The sequence below is a fragment of the Hemiscyllium ocellatum genome, chromosome 19 (genome assembly GCF_020745735.1).
Source record: "Hemiscyllium ocellatum isolate sHemOce1 chromosome 19, sHemOce1.pat.X.cur, whole genome shotgun sequence".
In the NCBI taxonomy this organism is placed as follows: Eukaryota; Metazoa; Chordata; class Chondrichthyes; order Orectolobiformes; family Hemiscylliidae; genus Hemiscyllium; species Hemiscyllium ocellatum.
The window spans coordinates 12,167,645-12,184,746 of NC_083419.1; the positions used below are offsets into that span (position 1 = coordinate 12,167,645).

The window sequence follows — 17,102 nt, forward strand, 5'->3', positions numbered from 1 at the left end:
GGGGAGGGGGGAGGGGGTGAGGGTGGAGATGGCGAGGGGGTAGGAGTAGGGGAGGGGGAGGAGGGTGTGAGGGGGACGGGGAGGAGGTGTGAGGGAGGAGGGTGTGAGTGGGGTGGGGGAGGGGGAGGCCGGTGGTGAGGGGGGAGCAGGAGGGGGGAAGAGGAGGGTGGTGGAGAGGGGGAGGGCGCAGGGGATGGGAAGGGGAGGGGTATGGTCAGTGGAGGGGTATGGGGAGGGGAGTGGTATGGGGGAGGGGAGGGAAGGGGGGGGGCGAGGGTGAGGGGAGGGAAGGGAGGGGGGGCGAGGGTGAGGGGAGGGAAGGGAGGGGGGCAAGGGTGAGGGGAGGGAGAGGAGAGAGGGGGAGGGGAGGGGGTGGGGAGGGAAGAGGGGCGGGGGAGGGGAGGGGAGGGGTGAGGAGGGGTAGGGCGAGGAAGGGAAGGAGGGTAGGGGAAGAGCGGTGGGGCGGGGAATGGGAGGAGGAGGGTGGGGAAGGGGGAGGGTAGGGAGAAGGGGGATGGGGAGGAGGGGAGGGAGGAGGAGAGCAGGAAGGGGGATGGAGAGGGGGGAGGGGATGGGGAGGAGGAGTGGAGGGGGAGGGGGAGAGGGGAAGGTGGTAGGGGAGGGGAGGGGAGAAAGGGATGGGGAAAGGGGAAATGGGAGAGGGGAGAGTGGGCGTGGGCAGAGGAGACGAGAAAGGGCGGGGAGGGGATGTGGCGTGAGGGTGGGAGGGGCGAGGGGCAGGAGAGACAGGGGAGGGGAGGGAGGAGAGTGGGAGGGGGAAGACTGGGGGGGAGGGAAGAGGGGAGGGAAAGAGAGGGAGGGTGAGGGAGAAGGGGATGGGAAGGGGTGGGGATGAAGGGGGAATGGGAGGTCATGGGGGTGAGGAGGAGGGAAGAATGTGAAGAAAAAGGCATTGGAGGTGAAAAATGGGGATGGGGAGGAGGGGGGTGAAGGAATGAGGGGGCGGAGGGGGTGAAGGGGTGAGGGGAGGAGGGGGGTGAAGGAGTGAGGGGGCGGAGGGGGCTGAAGGAATGAGGGGAGGAGGGGGGTGAAGGAGTGAGGGGGCGGAGGGGAGTGAAGGAGTGAGGGGAGGAGGGGGGTGAAGGGGTGAGGGGAGGAGGGGGGTGAAGGAGTGAGGGGGAGGAGGGGGTGAAGGAATGAGGGGGAGGAGGGGGGTGAAGGGGTGAGGGGAGGAGGGGGGTGAAGGGAGGAGGGGAGGAGAAAGAGTGATGGGGAGGCGGAGTTTGAGGGAGTTTGGAGGAGGGTGTTAGCGAGGGGCGTGAAAGCCCCGCCCCCTGGCCCTACCATTGGTCAGTGACGTTCTATTTGGAATGTTGCCCGGGTGACGGTGTGACGGGATTGGTTGGGGTATGTATCCATTTGGGAGCGGGGGGGCGGGGCTGGTTTCCGCTGTCCCGGCTGAGAGCTGAGTCAGTCTCTCCGGCAGCAGGAGCTGGGCTCTGTGTCGACCGGCAAAGTTTACTCCTGAGCCGGGAGGCAGCGCTGAGCCACCGCGGCTCCCAAACTTACTCCATTCCCACTGTCCCCCCAGCCTCCCACCCCCCCCCCCCCAAAAAATACAGCCCACTGTTTGTGTCCCCCCCACAAAGTGAGAGAGAAGCGGATTGTGTGAAATGAACTCTCTCTCTGCGTGGCTGAGGTTTAAAGAGTCTTAAAGACCCGGGGGGTGGGGATTATCCCCAGTGCTGTTCTATCAACAGCTGATACACCGAGTACCTTCAGTCCCTAGAGTTCCTGTGACAAGCCACGACCCAACGAAAATGCTTTGCCAACTTGTCCATCAGTGCTCCAAGGCTCAGCAGCGAGCGGGGCAGATCGCCGTGTGAGCTGGCTGTCTGTGCACATCTCTCCCTCTTCCCCCTGGGTGACCCAGTCGGGATTCTTCCGATTTCGTTCAGCCACTCGCCCCTTCCACCTTCCGAGTGAATGCCAGCGGCGGCGGGCACCGGTTTGGGGTCGTTATTGTGAAGGACTGCACTTGGAGCGGAGAGTCAGGGGGGTGGGGAGTCCAAAAGATGTCAACCCCTGCCAGGTACAAGAAAGATAAAGAGATCATCACCGAGTATGAAGCACAAGTCAAAGGTAAGATGTGTTCACGCTTCCCATTGTGTGTGAGATAGAGAGAGAGAGAGAGAGGGAGAGGGCTGGGCTATGGCTGTGTCAGGGATCTGTGTGTCAGGGATCTGTGTGTCAGGGATCTGTGTGTCAGGGATCTGTGTGTCAGGGTTGTCACACGCGAGCAGTAGGGTCCAAACGGAGCCATTGTAGAGGGAGGGGGGACTCTGTGCACAGGGAGAAATTAAACCGCTCGCTGGTAAACGGGCATTTGCAATTCAAACGAGCGAGGCGATTGCATGTGTGTGTGTGACATGACGTGATGCTGCAGAAGGCGAGATTGAGCCCCCTGTTCGAATCCGGTCAGAGCCTTCTCCGGAGAGGATTGATTGAAGAATGTTTCAAATGTGGAACTCTAACTGGGAAATAAAACCCCAAATCGCCCCATCCCCAAACACAATCCGGATTTGTTTTCAGCTGAAGAACCAAACCAGCTTCCTGGGGGGAATCGATCTAAATAAAAACATTCTTTTTATTTTTAAAAAAGGGGGTGAAATTCTTTGATGTCTAGATTTGAGTGTTTTCCCCAGTGGCAGCCGTGGAGATGGCTTGATCCCCTATTTTTGGCAGCATTCCAGCAAAGTTCAGTCTCCAAATGGAACTAGGAGAGTTCCTATCATTTTGTGCCAGACTTACTTCAACCCGGGATCTACTGCTCAGAGAGCCCAACCCGTGCATTGGGGAGAAGGATGGGGCGACCGGGATTTTAACCATTCTCCCAGCACAGTCCAATTTCACTTGCAATGTCCCCCTCCCCCGTCGTTTAAAGCAGCAGATCTTAAAATTGCGCATAAACCCGCCCTGACAACACAAAGAAATTACAAGCCGGAGGTTCAAAAAGTAGGGAAAGCAACATTGAGGTATGCTGCAGCGATTTGCAATAGTCTGTCACTCACGCACACACAAGTTGCATCTTCAATCACGGTCATCTTTCCATTCCAACTTCACCCCTCTCCCCCGACAGGCTGAGCTAAGGAAAAACCTCGACATAGAGTGCTGGAGAAATTCAGCAGCATCTGTGCAAGAGAGAAATGTTAAGTTCGAGACAGTCGTATCAGACTCAGATTGTAACGTGTTTTCTCTCTCCACAGATGCTGCCAAACCTGCTGACTTTCTCCAGCACTCTTCATTTCAGATTTCTGCCATCCGAAGTACTTTGCCTTTAGTTTGAGTTAAAAGTTTCAACCCTAAAAATTGTTAGGGTTGGAAAATAATTTATAATCTAATTTTGTATCGAGATCTAAACTGCATTTTAAAAAACATCATTTTTGGATGATTTTACAGCAAACAAAAACAGAAATTGCAGGAAAAAGCTCAGCGCATGGTTGTTACTATGAGAGTTTATTGTCGAGATTAGTGTGGTGCTGGAAAAGCATAGCAGGTGAGAGTTTATCCAGTCTAACACTGGATCAAGATAATGAGGACTTTGGGTGTCACATTGTGTTCCTGTAGTGTCTCTGGGACATACAGGTTAACACCAGACCACCGCGAGAGCCGGACACGTTGTCCCCCATTGTTGCTGAAGTTGGAAGGTTGTGTTAGTCTAACCCTGAATGTTTCCTGTTGCTGTTTGCAAAGGGGTGGTGGGCAAGAAACCGTTGATGTTTGCAGTAAAGCCTTGTTAGGATTGGACTAATGGTTGTGTCTGAACTTTTATTGATCGGGGTGGGGGGGGGGAGAAAATGCAAAACTCCTCATTCGGCTGTAGCCAATCATTTTGCAAAGAAATCGCAAGCTACATTAAACAGGCTGGTGTGCTGTCCGTGAATTCACACACTGGGAGTGAAGGTGCACACAGAGAGAGAGAGAGAGAAACTGCATAAACATGATTAACTGGTTCTAGCCAGGGTGTAAACTTCCAGGAAGTGATGATGAAATCACATTGTGAAATCATCAGATACTGGGAAACTGGATAAAACAGCCATGTGGATCACAGGATTTTCTTTTTGGGTTGTGATTCACATCCTGGGAATGCATTGTCAGTAAGCAGGATTTTTATTCACCCAGCTGCATGATATACCTCGCGGTAGCTCTGCAGCGGAGGAAATGCCCATTTACTTTAAACCTCTGAACCCCATTCCCAGTGAATCCTGCAATTTCAGCCGCCCAGACATTCGGTATTGCAGGGGAGTGCCTTTCAAGTCATTGTCTATAATTAAGGCTACAGTCAGTCATTAGGCAACTTCGGCCTTTTCTGTTTGATTAACAGCATCAGTATAGCTAACTGATTTGTTTCCTGGTTAACTAATGATAACCCAACACTTCTGTTCTATTCATGAACAAGGTTAGGCCACTCGGCCCTTCGAGGCTGTGCTACCATTCAACAGTAGATCAGATTTTTAACCTGAACTCTGCTTTCCTTGGTAATCAAGTCTGGCCTAAAACTATTTAAAGATTCCACTGCCTTTTAAAGACTCTTAGCGCCCGCAAAAAAAGTTTCCTCATCTTTGTTTTAATTGGGCAATCCCTTATCTTTAAAGGAGGAACAAATTGTGCAGAGACTGAAATATGAACCGAAAACGATAAATAGAGATGTACAGCATGGAAACAGACCCATCGGTCCAACTTGTCCATGCTGACCAGATATCCTAAATTAATCTAATCCCATTTGGCCCATATCCCTCCAAACCCTTCCTATTCATGATCCCATCCAGATGCCTTTTACATTGAACTCCACCGTTTCCTCTGGTAGCTCATTCCATACACGCGCCACCCTCTGTGTGAGGAAGTTGGCCCTTAAGTATCTTTTATATCTTTTCCCTCTCACCCTAAACCTGTGCCCTCTAGTTCTGGACTCCCCCACCCCAGGGAAAAGACCTTGTCTGTTTACCCTATCCATCCCCCTCATGATTTTATAAACCTCTATAAGGTCACCCCTCAGCCTCCGACACTCCAGGAAAAACAGCCCCAGCCTATTCAGACTCTCCATATAGCTCAAATCCTCCAACCTGCTGGAGACCACAGTGGGGAGAAAGTGAGGACTGCAGATGTTCGAGATCAAAAAGTGTGGTGCTGGAAAAGCACAGCCAGTCAGGCAGCATCCCAGGAGTCGGAGAGTCAATGTTTCAAGGACAAGCCATTCCTGAGGAGGAGCTTTTGCTCGAAACTTCGACTTTCCTCCTCGGATGCTGCCTGACCAGCTGCGCTTTTTCAGCTTTTGAAGCGGGTCTGGCAGCATCCATGGAGAGAGGGGCAAGCTAATGTTTGGAGTTTAGATGACCCTTCTTCAGAGCTGAAAAGCGTAGAGGGGGCAGCATTTATGCTTTGTCTGGGGGGGGTGGGGGGGGCGGGGTGTGGTGGGATGGGATGTGGAGTCCTGGGGGAAAAAGGATGTTGATAGTTCAGATTAAGTGATTAGAATGTGAGATTGGCAGACCAGTGGTGTGTCTAACTGCCCCACTGGAAAGAGCAGTCAGTGGCACTGGAGAGGAGAGGACATGATGACAGAGACTATAACCAGTAAACTTAAAAGACTGCTAGTCCTAGATTCCCTCACAAGGACAAATAACTTTTTCCCATCTACCTGGTCAAGTCCCCTCAGGATCTTAAATGCTTTGATTTAAGTCAGAAGTCACACTTCACCTGATGAAGAAGGAGCGCTCCGAAAGCTTGTGACTTCAAATAAACCTGTTGGACTATAACCTGGTGTCATGTGATTTCTGACATTGTCCACCCCAGTCCAATATCAGCGCCACCACGTGATGACTACCATCAATTAAGTCCCCTTTGCCATTACTAAATTCCTAAGGATGCAGGCCTATTCTGCCTCAACTTTCCTGATAAGGCAACCCAGTCAGTGATGCTTCCTAATCTGCTGTGCTTTTCTAGTGCCACGCTTTTCGATTCTGATCTGCAGCCTTCACTTTAACCCAGTCAGTGAGGACATGGGCATTATTGGCTTGGCCAACATTTATTGCCCATGCCTAATTACTAAGGACAATTTGAGTCACCCACATTTCTCTGATATGTACAAATAGGAGATTACCTTACAGAAAGAATATTAATGATTCAGGTAGGTTTTACAACAATCAGCAATATTACTTTGGCTGGCACTGAGTCAGTTTTTTTTCGAGATTTTATTGAATTCAGTTGTCTGCCTCAATTCTCAGAATTAAGATGATGTTTAGCACACTTGCCTTCATTGGCCAGATCTTTGACTATAGGAGTTGGGACATGTTGAGGTTGTAAAGGACTTTAGTGAGGCCTCTTCTGGAATACTGTGTCCAGTTCTGGTCACCCAGTTGGAGTAAGGATGTTATTAAGCTGGAGAGGATCCAGAAGAGATTTATCAGGATGTTGCCAGGACTGGAGGGCTTGAATTATAATGATAGGCTGAGACTTTTTCACTAGAGCATTGGAGGTTGAGTGGTGACCTTACAGAGATTTATAAAATGATGACTGGTGTAGGTAAGGTGAATGACACGTGTCTTGTCCCTAAGTTGGGGGTTTTCAAGACAAGGGGGAGCAATTTTTAAGTTGAGGGAAGAAAGATTTTAAAAAGAAGCACAAGGGCAATTATTTTTGCACAGAGTGGTTCATGTGTGGAATGAACTGGCAGAGGAAGTGGTGGATGCAGGCATGGTTACAATGTTTAAAAGGCATTTTTGGATAAGTACATGAATAGGGATATGGCCAAAGCACAGGCAGTTGGGACTAGTTTAATTTTGGGATTATGGTCAGTATGAATGCATTGGACTGAAAGGTCTATTTCCATGCTGTATGACTCTATAATGGATTGTGAGTCCTGTGACATTACCACTATGCCAACACTGCCCCACACTTGTAATTAGATTAGATTGGCACAGTGGTTAGCACTGCTGCTTCACAGCGCCAGAGATCCGGGTTCAATTCCCGCCTCAGGCGACTGACTGTGTGGAGTTTGCACATTCTCCCCGTGCCTGCGTGGGTTTCCTCCGAGTGCTCCGGTTTCCTCCCACAGTCCAAAAAATGTGCAGGTTAGGTGAACTGGCCATGCTAAATTGCCCGTAGTGTTAGGTGAAGGGGTAAATTTAGGGGAATGGGTCTGGGTGTGATGGTTGTTAAATTTTAAAAGTACAAAGCTACCACGAGAAACTGGCTGAGCTGATGAACAGAACATGTGCATTGACTTGCAGAATCAGGCATTCAGTGAAGAGGAGGTGGATTCCACAAATTCTTCCTTCATTAATGCTCCTCACATCATCTGGAACTGTCTGGAGGCTAGACTTTTCTCTGTGGGAGGTGCAGGTTCCAGAGGCAGTTAAAGAAGTGAAACTCTTTAACGCTCTTGTCAGCTGGTTATGGAGCAGTGTTGACAGAACGTGGGAGCAAGTTTCTTGTCAAACCCTTCTCCCTGTGTAAGGAACGCACTGTCGTACATTTTACGTGGTGGGGAGGGCGGGTTTTGGTGAAGAGCAACTGACAGAATGTTTGTTTCTACCTTTTGGTTTTAACTATCTTTGTTAATGTATTTTTTTGGAGTTAAAGTTCACTTGTCATAAATGAACAGATTATTTGTGGCATTACCAGGATGAAATTTTGGCTGTATGTAAGATAGCTACTGAAACAGCTCACTTGAACCATGTATTAGTGCCATTATTTATAATGCATCAAACTTTCCTCATGCCCTTTATTCGTTTCATTCCTTTCTAGTGTCCTCTTAAACATCTCTGCTGTTCGTTTGAACTGCCCTCTGTGATAATGAGTTGAATATTCCAACCATTCTTTGGATAAAGTAGTTTCTCTTGCCTTCCCTCATGGATTTATTAGTGACCTTTAGGTTTGATCCCCTCCCAAAGAGGAAACATTCTGTCTAGATGTCAATCTCCTCCTCCTTCTCAGATTTTAATAAGCAGAAGTTGAGTGCATATTTGTAATGTTCAGTTCTAGTATATTGTGCAGGTCTTAGAGATGGCAGCAGTATGTGCTCATGAATGTTGAACTGCACTTGGTGAATAGATTTCCAACGTAAGCAGCAAATTGCAATGCTTTATTCATAAATACCATGCCGGTGTCTCTATTCTGCTCTGAATTACCATCAAAGCTTCGACTGTAGTGCTTTATGTTTTTCCTGCACTATGTGGCATTGATCACGAATGGACACAATGATCATATTGTTGAGCTGAAAAGCTGTTTTTCAAAGTGTTCTGACAATGTCCTTGTATTGCTGTACGTCCGTGCCTAATTACTCCGTGTTTTGGAAGATGTGATCTTAGAAATTGATTTGGTGCTTGTTTGTTTTTTTGCAGAAATTCCTGTTCCAAATCAAATGTCATTCCTGCAGCACTTAGTTTTTGTGCCAGAATTCTTAATATTCAGAAGTTCTTTTATTAAAAAAGCGCGAACAAGTCAATCAAAATACTACATTGACAAAATGGCCAATCTCTTACCTGGTATTCTTATCACATACTGCGGTGTATTCTCACTGACTGAATGCCTAGGTTTTTTTTGTACACATGTAAGAATAGAATGGATTCTGAATTTTACACAGCTTGAGTATCCCAGCACCACAGTATTATATAACCGAATAACTCTCAATATTTTAAAATGCAAAAATGTTTCAATAATTGAATCAGTACATTACGGATTTGCTCATCTCTTGATGTTAAGCTGCCACATTTATATTTCAAGGAGGGTGGGTTATCACCCATCTTTGCTTATATTTTGCTTCAGCCCTTCTGAAGTCCTCATCGATACTTTTTGTGATCTCCACTACTCCCCTGTGTGGCCTCCCACCTCTCTTCCTCCAAGTGGTCCAAGTTTAATGTAGTCAAGATGTGAGTGAGGCCAAGCCATGTGCATCCCTAATCCATCACACCAAGCAGATATCCTAATCGTCCACCATCCCAGGTGCCGGAAAGATCTGGAACGAACTTCCTGAAAGTTTGGTGGTAGCAGGCTCAATCAAGGCATTCAAGAAGGCTTTTGGTGGTGATGTGAATTGAAGTAATGTGCAAGGTTATGGGGAACAAACAGGAGAGTGCCTCTAAGTCAAAGTGCTCACTTAGAGAGCTGGTGCAAATAGGATGGGCAGAATGGCCTCCTGCTCGCTGTTACACTCCTGCTTGCCTTTGCAATTCTGATTGTGTGGAAATTACAGTAATATGTCAAACTTAACATTTGATCCTTAGAATAATTTTTGTAAGGGCAAATTTATTACTTAGTATATTTAAGTGATATAACACACAATAGCTATAATGTCTTGTTTGATGTCTCAGTGGTGTAATTTATTGAAATTATATGCTATTATGAAACCACCAGAAGATGATACCAAGGAAAGGTTCGTGAGGGAAAATCATTGAGACTTTGTGACGTAGTGAGGGACAAACAAGACTGGTCTAAGGTAAGTCTGTAAGTTAGCTCGCTGAGGTTGAAGGTTTGTTTTCAGATGTTTTGTCACCACAATAGGTAACATCATGATGATGAAACATCTGAAAACAAACCTTCAAGCTCAGTGAGCTAACTTACAGAGTTATCATCTGTGTTAACCTGAGCTACAAATCATCTCAAAAATCACTAACTGGTCTAAGGTGTTAGAGTTACCTATAAGTGAGAGATGTTAGCACAGTACAGCAAGGCTTAGCTGGTGCTGCTATCCATCAGGTCTTAGCCCCATTTGATCTTACATCCTCATGATGTGGCTCCTTTCACAAATGCTCAGTAGTTATTGTTAACCCTTCACTCTCCAGCTACTAGAAGGACAATATCAGTGCAATTATCGTGGAAACAGTTTTTATGCTCGTTCCAGAAGAGGAAATCACCTGGTTGAGCTGCTGCAGTCCATGTGTCAGCAGTTTTAATGAAACATGGTGGCTCAGTGGTTAGTACTGCTGCCTCACAGCGCAAGGGACCCGGGTTTGATTCCAGCCTTGGGCGACTGTGTGGAGTTTGCACATTCTCCCCATTTCCTCAGGGTGCTCTGGTTTCCTCCCACAGTCCAAAGATGTGCAGGTCAGGTGAATTGGCCATGCTAAATTGCCCATAGAGTTAGGTGCATTAGTCAGGGGGAATGGATTACTTTTTGGAGTGTCGTTGTGGACTAGTTGGACTGAAATGCCCGTTTCCACACTGTAGGGAATCTAATCTAATCTAAAACTGGTAAGATATGCCATTTCAGAGGGCAGTTAATAGAAAACCTCACTGGTGTGGGTCTGAGTCACATGTAGATCTTTCTGGTAAGGATAGCAGATTTACTTTCCCTGATTGTAAGTGAGCCAGTTGGGGTTTTACAGTGCAGTAGTTTCATGGTTAGCTTTATTTATTTATTTATTCCCATATTATTAATGAATTATAATTTAAATTCCACCAGTTACACAGAAACAGAAAATATGTGCAGGAGTAGGCCATTCGGCCCTTTGAGCCTGTGCCACCATTCAGTATGATCATGGCTGATCATGCAATCTCAGTATCTCCATTCCAGCCCTCTCTCCATACCCTTTGATCCCTTTAGCCACCTGGTCCAGCTCCGTCTTGAATATATCTAACAAATTGGCCCCAACAGCTTTTTGTGATCGAGAAATCCACAGGTTCTTGACTCTGAGTCATGAAATTCTTCCTCATCTCAGTCCTGAATGGTTTACCTCTCATGTTAGACTGGACCCCTAGTTCTGTACTCTCCCAGCATCAGGAACATTCTATAATGTCTAGTCCCATCAGGATTTTATACATTTCTGAGATCCTCCCTCATTCTTCTGTTATGATCCTGAGATTTGAAGATGTGTCTCTAGATCATTAGTCCAAACATTGCCTCTATGATCCTGCAGTACACATCTCAATTGCTAATACAAATGTGCCCTTACTGTGGCACCTTTCCATAAATATTCCAGAGTTGTGGCACCAGCCTTGTATCCCACCTTTGTCTCAATGTCCAAGGTCCAACCAGACCATGTAATTCTTAGCTCAATATTTTGATTTCTTTATTCTCTTATGAAATATTGGTGTCACTGGCAAGGTTGGTGTTTGTTGCCCACTCTGAACAAGCATGCTAACTCATTTCAGAGTTAAGAGTCAAACATATTGTGTATCTGCAGTCATGTATGTGAGACAGACCAGGTAACACTGGCAGATCCCCTTTCTTAAAGGACATTAGTGAACTGTATATGTTTTTATGACAATCGACAGTTTTCCAGTCACCGTTACTGAGATGGTTCTAAGTTGTAGTTAGACCATAAGACATAGGAGTGGAAGTAAGGCCATTCGGCCCATCGAGTCCACTCCGCCATTCAATCATGGCTGATGGGCATTTCAACTCCACTTACCCGCATTCTCCCCGTAGCCCTTAATTCCTCGAGACATCAAGAATCTATCAATCTCTGCCTTGAAGACATTTAGCGTCCCGGCCTCCACTGCACTCCGCAGCAATGAATTCCACAGTCCCACCACTCTCTGGCTGAAGAAATGTCTCCGCATTTCTGTTCTGAACTGACCCCCTCTAATTTTAAGGCTGTGTCCACGGGTCCTAGTCTCCTCGCCTAACGGAAAAAATTTCCTAGCGTCCACACTTTCCAAGCCATGTATAGTTTTATTATATTTATTAAAATTCCACCAGCTGCTGTCATGGAGTTCTCCAAATAAGGCATGGGTCTTTGAATTCCTTGGTCAGTAATGTGAAAGCTCTCCCATCACCATCCTCTAAATTTAACGCCTCACAATCTGCTCTCATCTACATTGGGGAGATTGAAAGCTGATTGGATGACAATAAAACAAAACCCATTCAACAGAGATGCAGAGTTGGTTAATGTAAACTTGTAACATAAAAATGTAAATGTTGTGCTCCCCTAACAAACCCAAAACACATGCATGCATACACATTATTCAATTCTCTTCAACTCAAAAATCCCCCAAAAAACCAGAAACTTGAAAACAATAGTCTCAAAACTCAGTCCTAATGTAGTGAGGTGTTTTCTTTGAAGTCAGTTAAAAACACCAAGACCAGCTGGTATCTAAAACCGTATAGTTTTCAATTTTGCCTTATTTTAAAAACAAAAAAGTTCCAGCCCATCTTTTCTTGATCTTTTATGTTTAAACAACAAAAGTCCTGGAGTCACCGCAATCTTTCAAATTTGGATACACCAAAGCATTAAGCATCATCAGTAAAATGGGCTAATGCTGTGCCGTAACTGATGCATTTGATTAAAGGAAGCAGTTATTGGAATTCAAAAGTTTACTTGTTAGCTGCAAAATTGAGCAGGCTGTCATGTATGCCATGAATTTGTTCAAGTTACTTTCCAAAACAGAAATGTTGTTGCTTAGAATGCCCACACTATCAGCTGTGTGGCTGTTGTGCTAACTCGCCCTGTCCATTAAGGGTACCCTCCACATTCACTCAGCTCCTGCACATTAGAACATAGAACAGTAACAGCCAGTGAAGTATAGTTGCTATTTTGCACACACAGTTCCCACAATACAACAGTAAAGTAAATGAACAAATGTTTTTAACTAATTCGGGTTCGTGGGATAGACCTTTAGCCAGAAATCCCCTGTTCTTCTTTGAGTAGGACCGTGGAGTCGTTAATGCCCACTTGAAGGGGTAAACATAGCTGGCGGAATAGCTTCAGCTGTCTAACATTCACGTCTCGATGACTCTTCATCAGAGCTGAAGCTCTGAAGAGTCATCTAGAATTGTTAGTTTGCTTTCTCACCATGGATGCTGCCTGACCCGCTGTGATCTCCAGCATTTGTTGTTTTCAGTTCAGATTCCAGCATCTGCAGGAATTTGGTCCAACAGGGCTTCAGCTGTGCTGCAGTGAGAATGTCAACCTAGATTCGATTGTAGGTTTCTAATGGTGCAGTGTTAGTATCCCTATCTCTGAGCTAGGAGGCCTGGGTTTAAGTACCACCTCTCCGGGTGCATGTCATAACATGCCTCAACTGGTTAGTTGGAAAAGGACTTGAATCCGTAGCCTTCTGACTTGGAGGCAAGGGCGCTACCTACCATTGAGCTGCAGGTGACAATATACATGTTTACTTGGGTCCTAAGATCTATGTTGACAGTTTATTGGCTATCTCTACATAGCTACAGTAATTCTGTACGTGTTTCAGCAGCCACTGGTGCTCAAACTCTGGAAAGAAAGTATATGAATGTGTTAGCTGCCTTCCATACATTAGTACAAAATTGCTTGTTCCGCATGTATGCCACATACAAGATAGTTTTAATTTTAAAAAATCCTCTCTTCTGCTGAACTGTGATTTCCAATAAAACTCCTTATTCCAGTAATACTTTTATCTCCAGAATTAAAATGGATAAATAACAATCTGATTGTTCAATCTGCAGTTAAATCAAACTTTCTAAATTAATAACGTATGGTAACATTGCTACAATTTGGAAGTTAACTTTATTCTTGGCCAGTACCTCTGGGTGATGTAAAGTGAAAAACAGATGACTGGGTGTATGCCAAGGCAATTTTCCATCACTCTCCTAATGCAGCTATCCAAGTTCCTTGAACATTCAGCCTTTTTTTTTCCGTAGAGTTCAGCCTTGGTGTTTTTCTGCTCATCAGTGAAGAATGCTGGAGAACACAACTCACTTTCACTCCCCCGTCAACCTTATCATCCCGTCTCAGTGCTGAGCATTCCCAGGACAGATGCTGCCACCACCAGCTGCAGAATCTTTCACTCCTTTCGCCTTTTTCCAAGTGAAGTCAGTCTAAGGGCTTCATGACGTAGACCAATGTGAAAATAAGCGAAAGGTTACATCCATGGCAGGAAGAAAGTAGGGACTGACTCCAATGTATCAACGCCAGCAAAAATATCTGGCTCTGTCCCAATAGGTTGTCTTCATCCCAAGTTAACAGAAACTGAGATTTTAACCAATGGTGAGGGATGTCCAGCATTCGCAGTATTTTGCTTTTATCCATCCTGTTAGTGTTTGATCCAAGTGTACAGGGTCAGAAAAATGGCGCATTTAGAATGAAAAGCTTGAATTTGACCAACATCTGGGCGGCACGGTGGCACAGTGGTTAGCACTGTTGCCTCACAGCGCCAGGGACCTGGGTTCAATTCCTGCCTCAGGCGACTGTCTGTGTGGAGTTTGCACGTTCTCCCCATGTCCATGTGGGTTTCCTCCGGGTGCTCCGGTTTCCTCCCACAGTCCAAGAATGCTCAGGTTAGGTGAATTGGCCGTGCTAAATTGCCCATAGTGTTAGGTGTAGGGGAATGGGTCTGGGTGAGTTGCGGGTCGGTGTGGACTTGTTGGGCCGAAGGGCCTGTTTCCACCTTGTAAGTAATCTAATCTAATCTAACATAGAACTAATTATATACAGCACAAGAATGGGCCCTTCATCCCATGATGTTGTGGCAAACATGATGCCAAGTGAAATTAGTCCTTTCTCCCTACTCTTGGTCTGTATCCCTCCATACCTTGCATATTCATGTGAGCATAAGACCATAAGACATAGGAGCAGAAATTAGGCCATTCATCCCTTCGAGTTTGCTCCACCATTCAATCATGGCTTGATAAGTTTCTCAACTCCATTCTCCCACTTTCTCACCATAACCTTTGATCCCTTGATACTCAAGAACCTATCTATCTCAGTCTTAACTATACTCAATGACCTGGCCTCCTTCAGTGGCAATGAGTTCCACAGATTCACCACTCTCTGGCTAAATACATTTCTTCTTATCTCCGTTGTAAAAGGTCTTCCCTTTACTCTAAGGCAGTGTCTTCAGACCCTAGTCTCTCCTGCCAATGGAAACATCTTCCCAATATCCACTCTGTCCAGGCCTTTCAGTATTCTGTAAGTTTCAATTAGATCCCCCCTCATCCTTCTAATCGCTATCAAATATAGACCCCGAGTCCTCAAACACAACATGCCAATGGCCAGATAGTCTCTCTCTGAGGTGTGGGTTGAGGAGTAATCATCATCCTGGACAGAATGTGGCAAAACCTCCCGTGCTCTTTTTCATACGAGCACTCTGTGCATTGTCTAGGTTAACCTAAGGAAATCTTGGATAATGTTTTCTGAAACTTTCAATTGTGCAGCTCTCCCTCGGTACTGAGGTGTCAGCCTAGGTAGGTCTTTGTGCTCACTTCTCTGGCGTGCGATTTGAACCCAGAACCTTTGGATTCCAAGATAAGAGTTTAACCCACTGAGCTGCAGTTTTAATGTATCCCCAGTCCTGTATCCATGCTTTGAGTAGTTCTGCATGCTGTCATTGTGTTTCAGAAGTGGAACAGCTCCTGGCATTACTTTTAAAGTAATATTTTCTTCTTTCCCTGGGTTGAGTTTTCCTGTGTTTGTGGTGTGCTGTTGGAACTTGTATCTTCCATTACTGTGGAGGTTACAGCTGCCAAGTTTAGTATGTGGCTTTATATTAGTAACTGATGTGTTGCTTCATTAAAGCTGCATGAGTCAACAATGGATTTCTAAATTATTAGCAGCTTCTAAGATCGGAGGATCCTGAAAAGAAAGCTAGAGAACTGGCGCACTTAAAATCTTGTAACTATAAAACACTAGGGAGACCATTTGGCCCAGAACAATTGTACTAGCCTATTGAAAGCAAATAGTCCCAAAATCCTAAAAAAAATTGCTGTCTTAACTTTCAAAAGGCAGTAAAGTGTAAAGTTTGGACCCGTTTCCACTGATATCTCAGGCAATAGATTCCAGATCTCTGTCGAGACTTGAGGTTTGGATCTTACATTGGGATTTGTTCTGTTGGACACGTCATTGCATCCCTTTATCCTTTCACAGATAGCTTTTAAAAATCATTCATGGGATCTGGGCATTACTACTGGATTTAATTGCCCGAGAGAAAGTGGTGATGAGCATAGAACATTGAACGTTACAGCGCAGTACAGGCCCTTCGGCCCTTGATGTTGCGCCGACCTGTGAAATCGATCTATTGCCCATCTAACCTACACCGGTCCATGCATATTATCCATATGTATGTCCAATGCCCACTTTAATGCCCATAACATCAGCGGGTGTACTTCTGTTGCAGGCAGGCCGTTCCATGCCCTACTACTCTGAATGGAAAAACTACCCCTGATATCTGTAGAAAATCTATCCCCTTTCAAGCAATGTCCCATCGTGTTAGCCCTCACCATCTGAGGAAAAAGGCTCTCACTGTCCACCCTATCTAACCCTTTGATTATCTCATATGTCTCGGTTAAGTCAACTTTCAACCTTCTTCTCTCTAACGAAAACTGCCTCAGTTCTGTCAGTCTTTCCCCATAAGACCTTCCTTCCATACCAGGCAACATCCTAGTAAACCTCCTCTGAACTCTTTCCAAAGCTTCCACATCCTTCCTATAATGCGGTGACCAGGACTGTATGAAATACTCCAGGTGCAGCCTTGCCAATTTCTTGTATAGCTGATGCATGATCTCATGGTTCCTAAACTCAATCCCCCAACAATAAACGCCAACACACCATATACCTTCATAACAACCCGATCAACTTGAGTGGCAACTTTCAGGGATTTATGCACCAGGACACTGAGATTTCTCTGTTCATCTATACTGCCAAGAATTTTACCATTAGCCCAGAACTCTGCACTCCTGTTACTCCTTCTGAAGCGAACTACCTCACACTTTTCCAAATTAAACTCCATTTGCCAGTTCTCAGTCCAGCTCTGCATCTTATCTATGTCCCTCTGTAACCCACAAAATCCTTTGGCACTATCCACAACTCTCCCTATCTTAGTGTCATCTGCAAATTTACTACCCATCCTTCTATGCCCACATCCAGATCATTTATGAAAATGACAAACAGCAGTGGCCCCAAAACAGATCATTGCAGCACACCATGGTAACTGAGCTCCAGGATGAACATTTCCCATCAACCTCCACTCTGTCGTCTTTCAGCTAACCAATTTCTGAACCTACCGTGTGGAACCTTATCAAACGCTTACTGAAGTCCATTTCAACCACTTTACCTTCATCCACCTATTTTGCCACCTTCTCGAAGAACTCAATAAGGTTAGTGAGGCAAGACCTACCCTTCACAAAACCGTGTTGACCATCCCTCATCAAATTGTTCTTTTCCAGA

General features: G+C 45.7%; 1 protein-coding gene across 2 annotated transcripts in view; it reads left to right on the forward strand.

Moving 5' to 3' along the window:
• The first annotated feature begins 1,375 nt into the window (after window positions 1-1,375).
• Window positions 1,376-17,102, forward strand: part of srgap1a (SLIT-ROBO Rho GTPase activating protein 1a) — a 288,344-nt gene continuing 272,617 nt past the window's right edge. For both annotated transcript variants that reach the window (XM_060839652.1, XM_060839653.1), the window contains exon 1: window positions 1,376-2,103. In XM_060839652.1, the coding sequence (XP_060695635.1) occupies window positions 2,037-2,103 (67 nt within the window). In that variant the 5' untranslated portion in view covers window positions 1,376-2,036. The remainder of the gene's footprint in view (window positions 2,104-17,102) is intronic.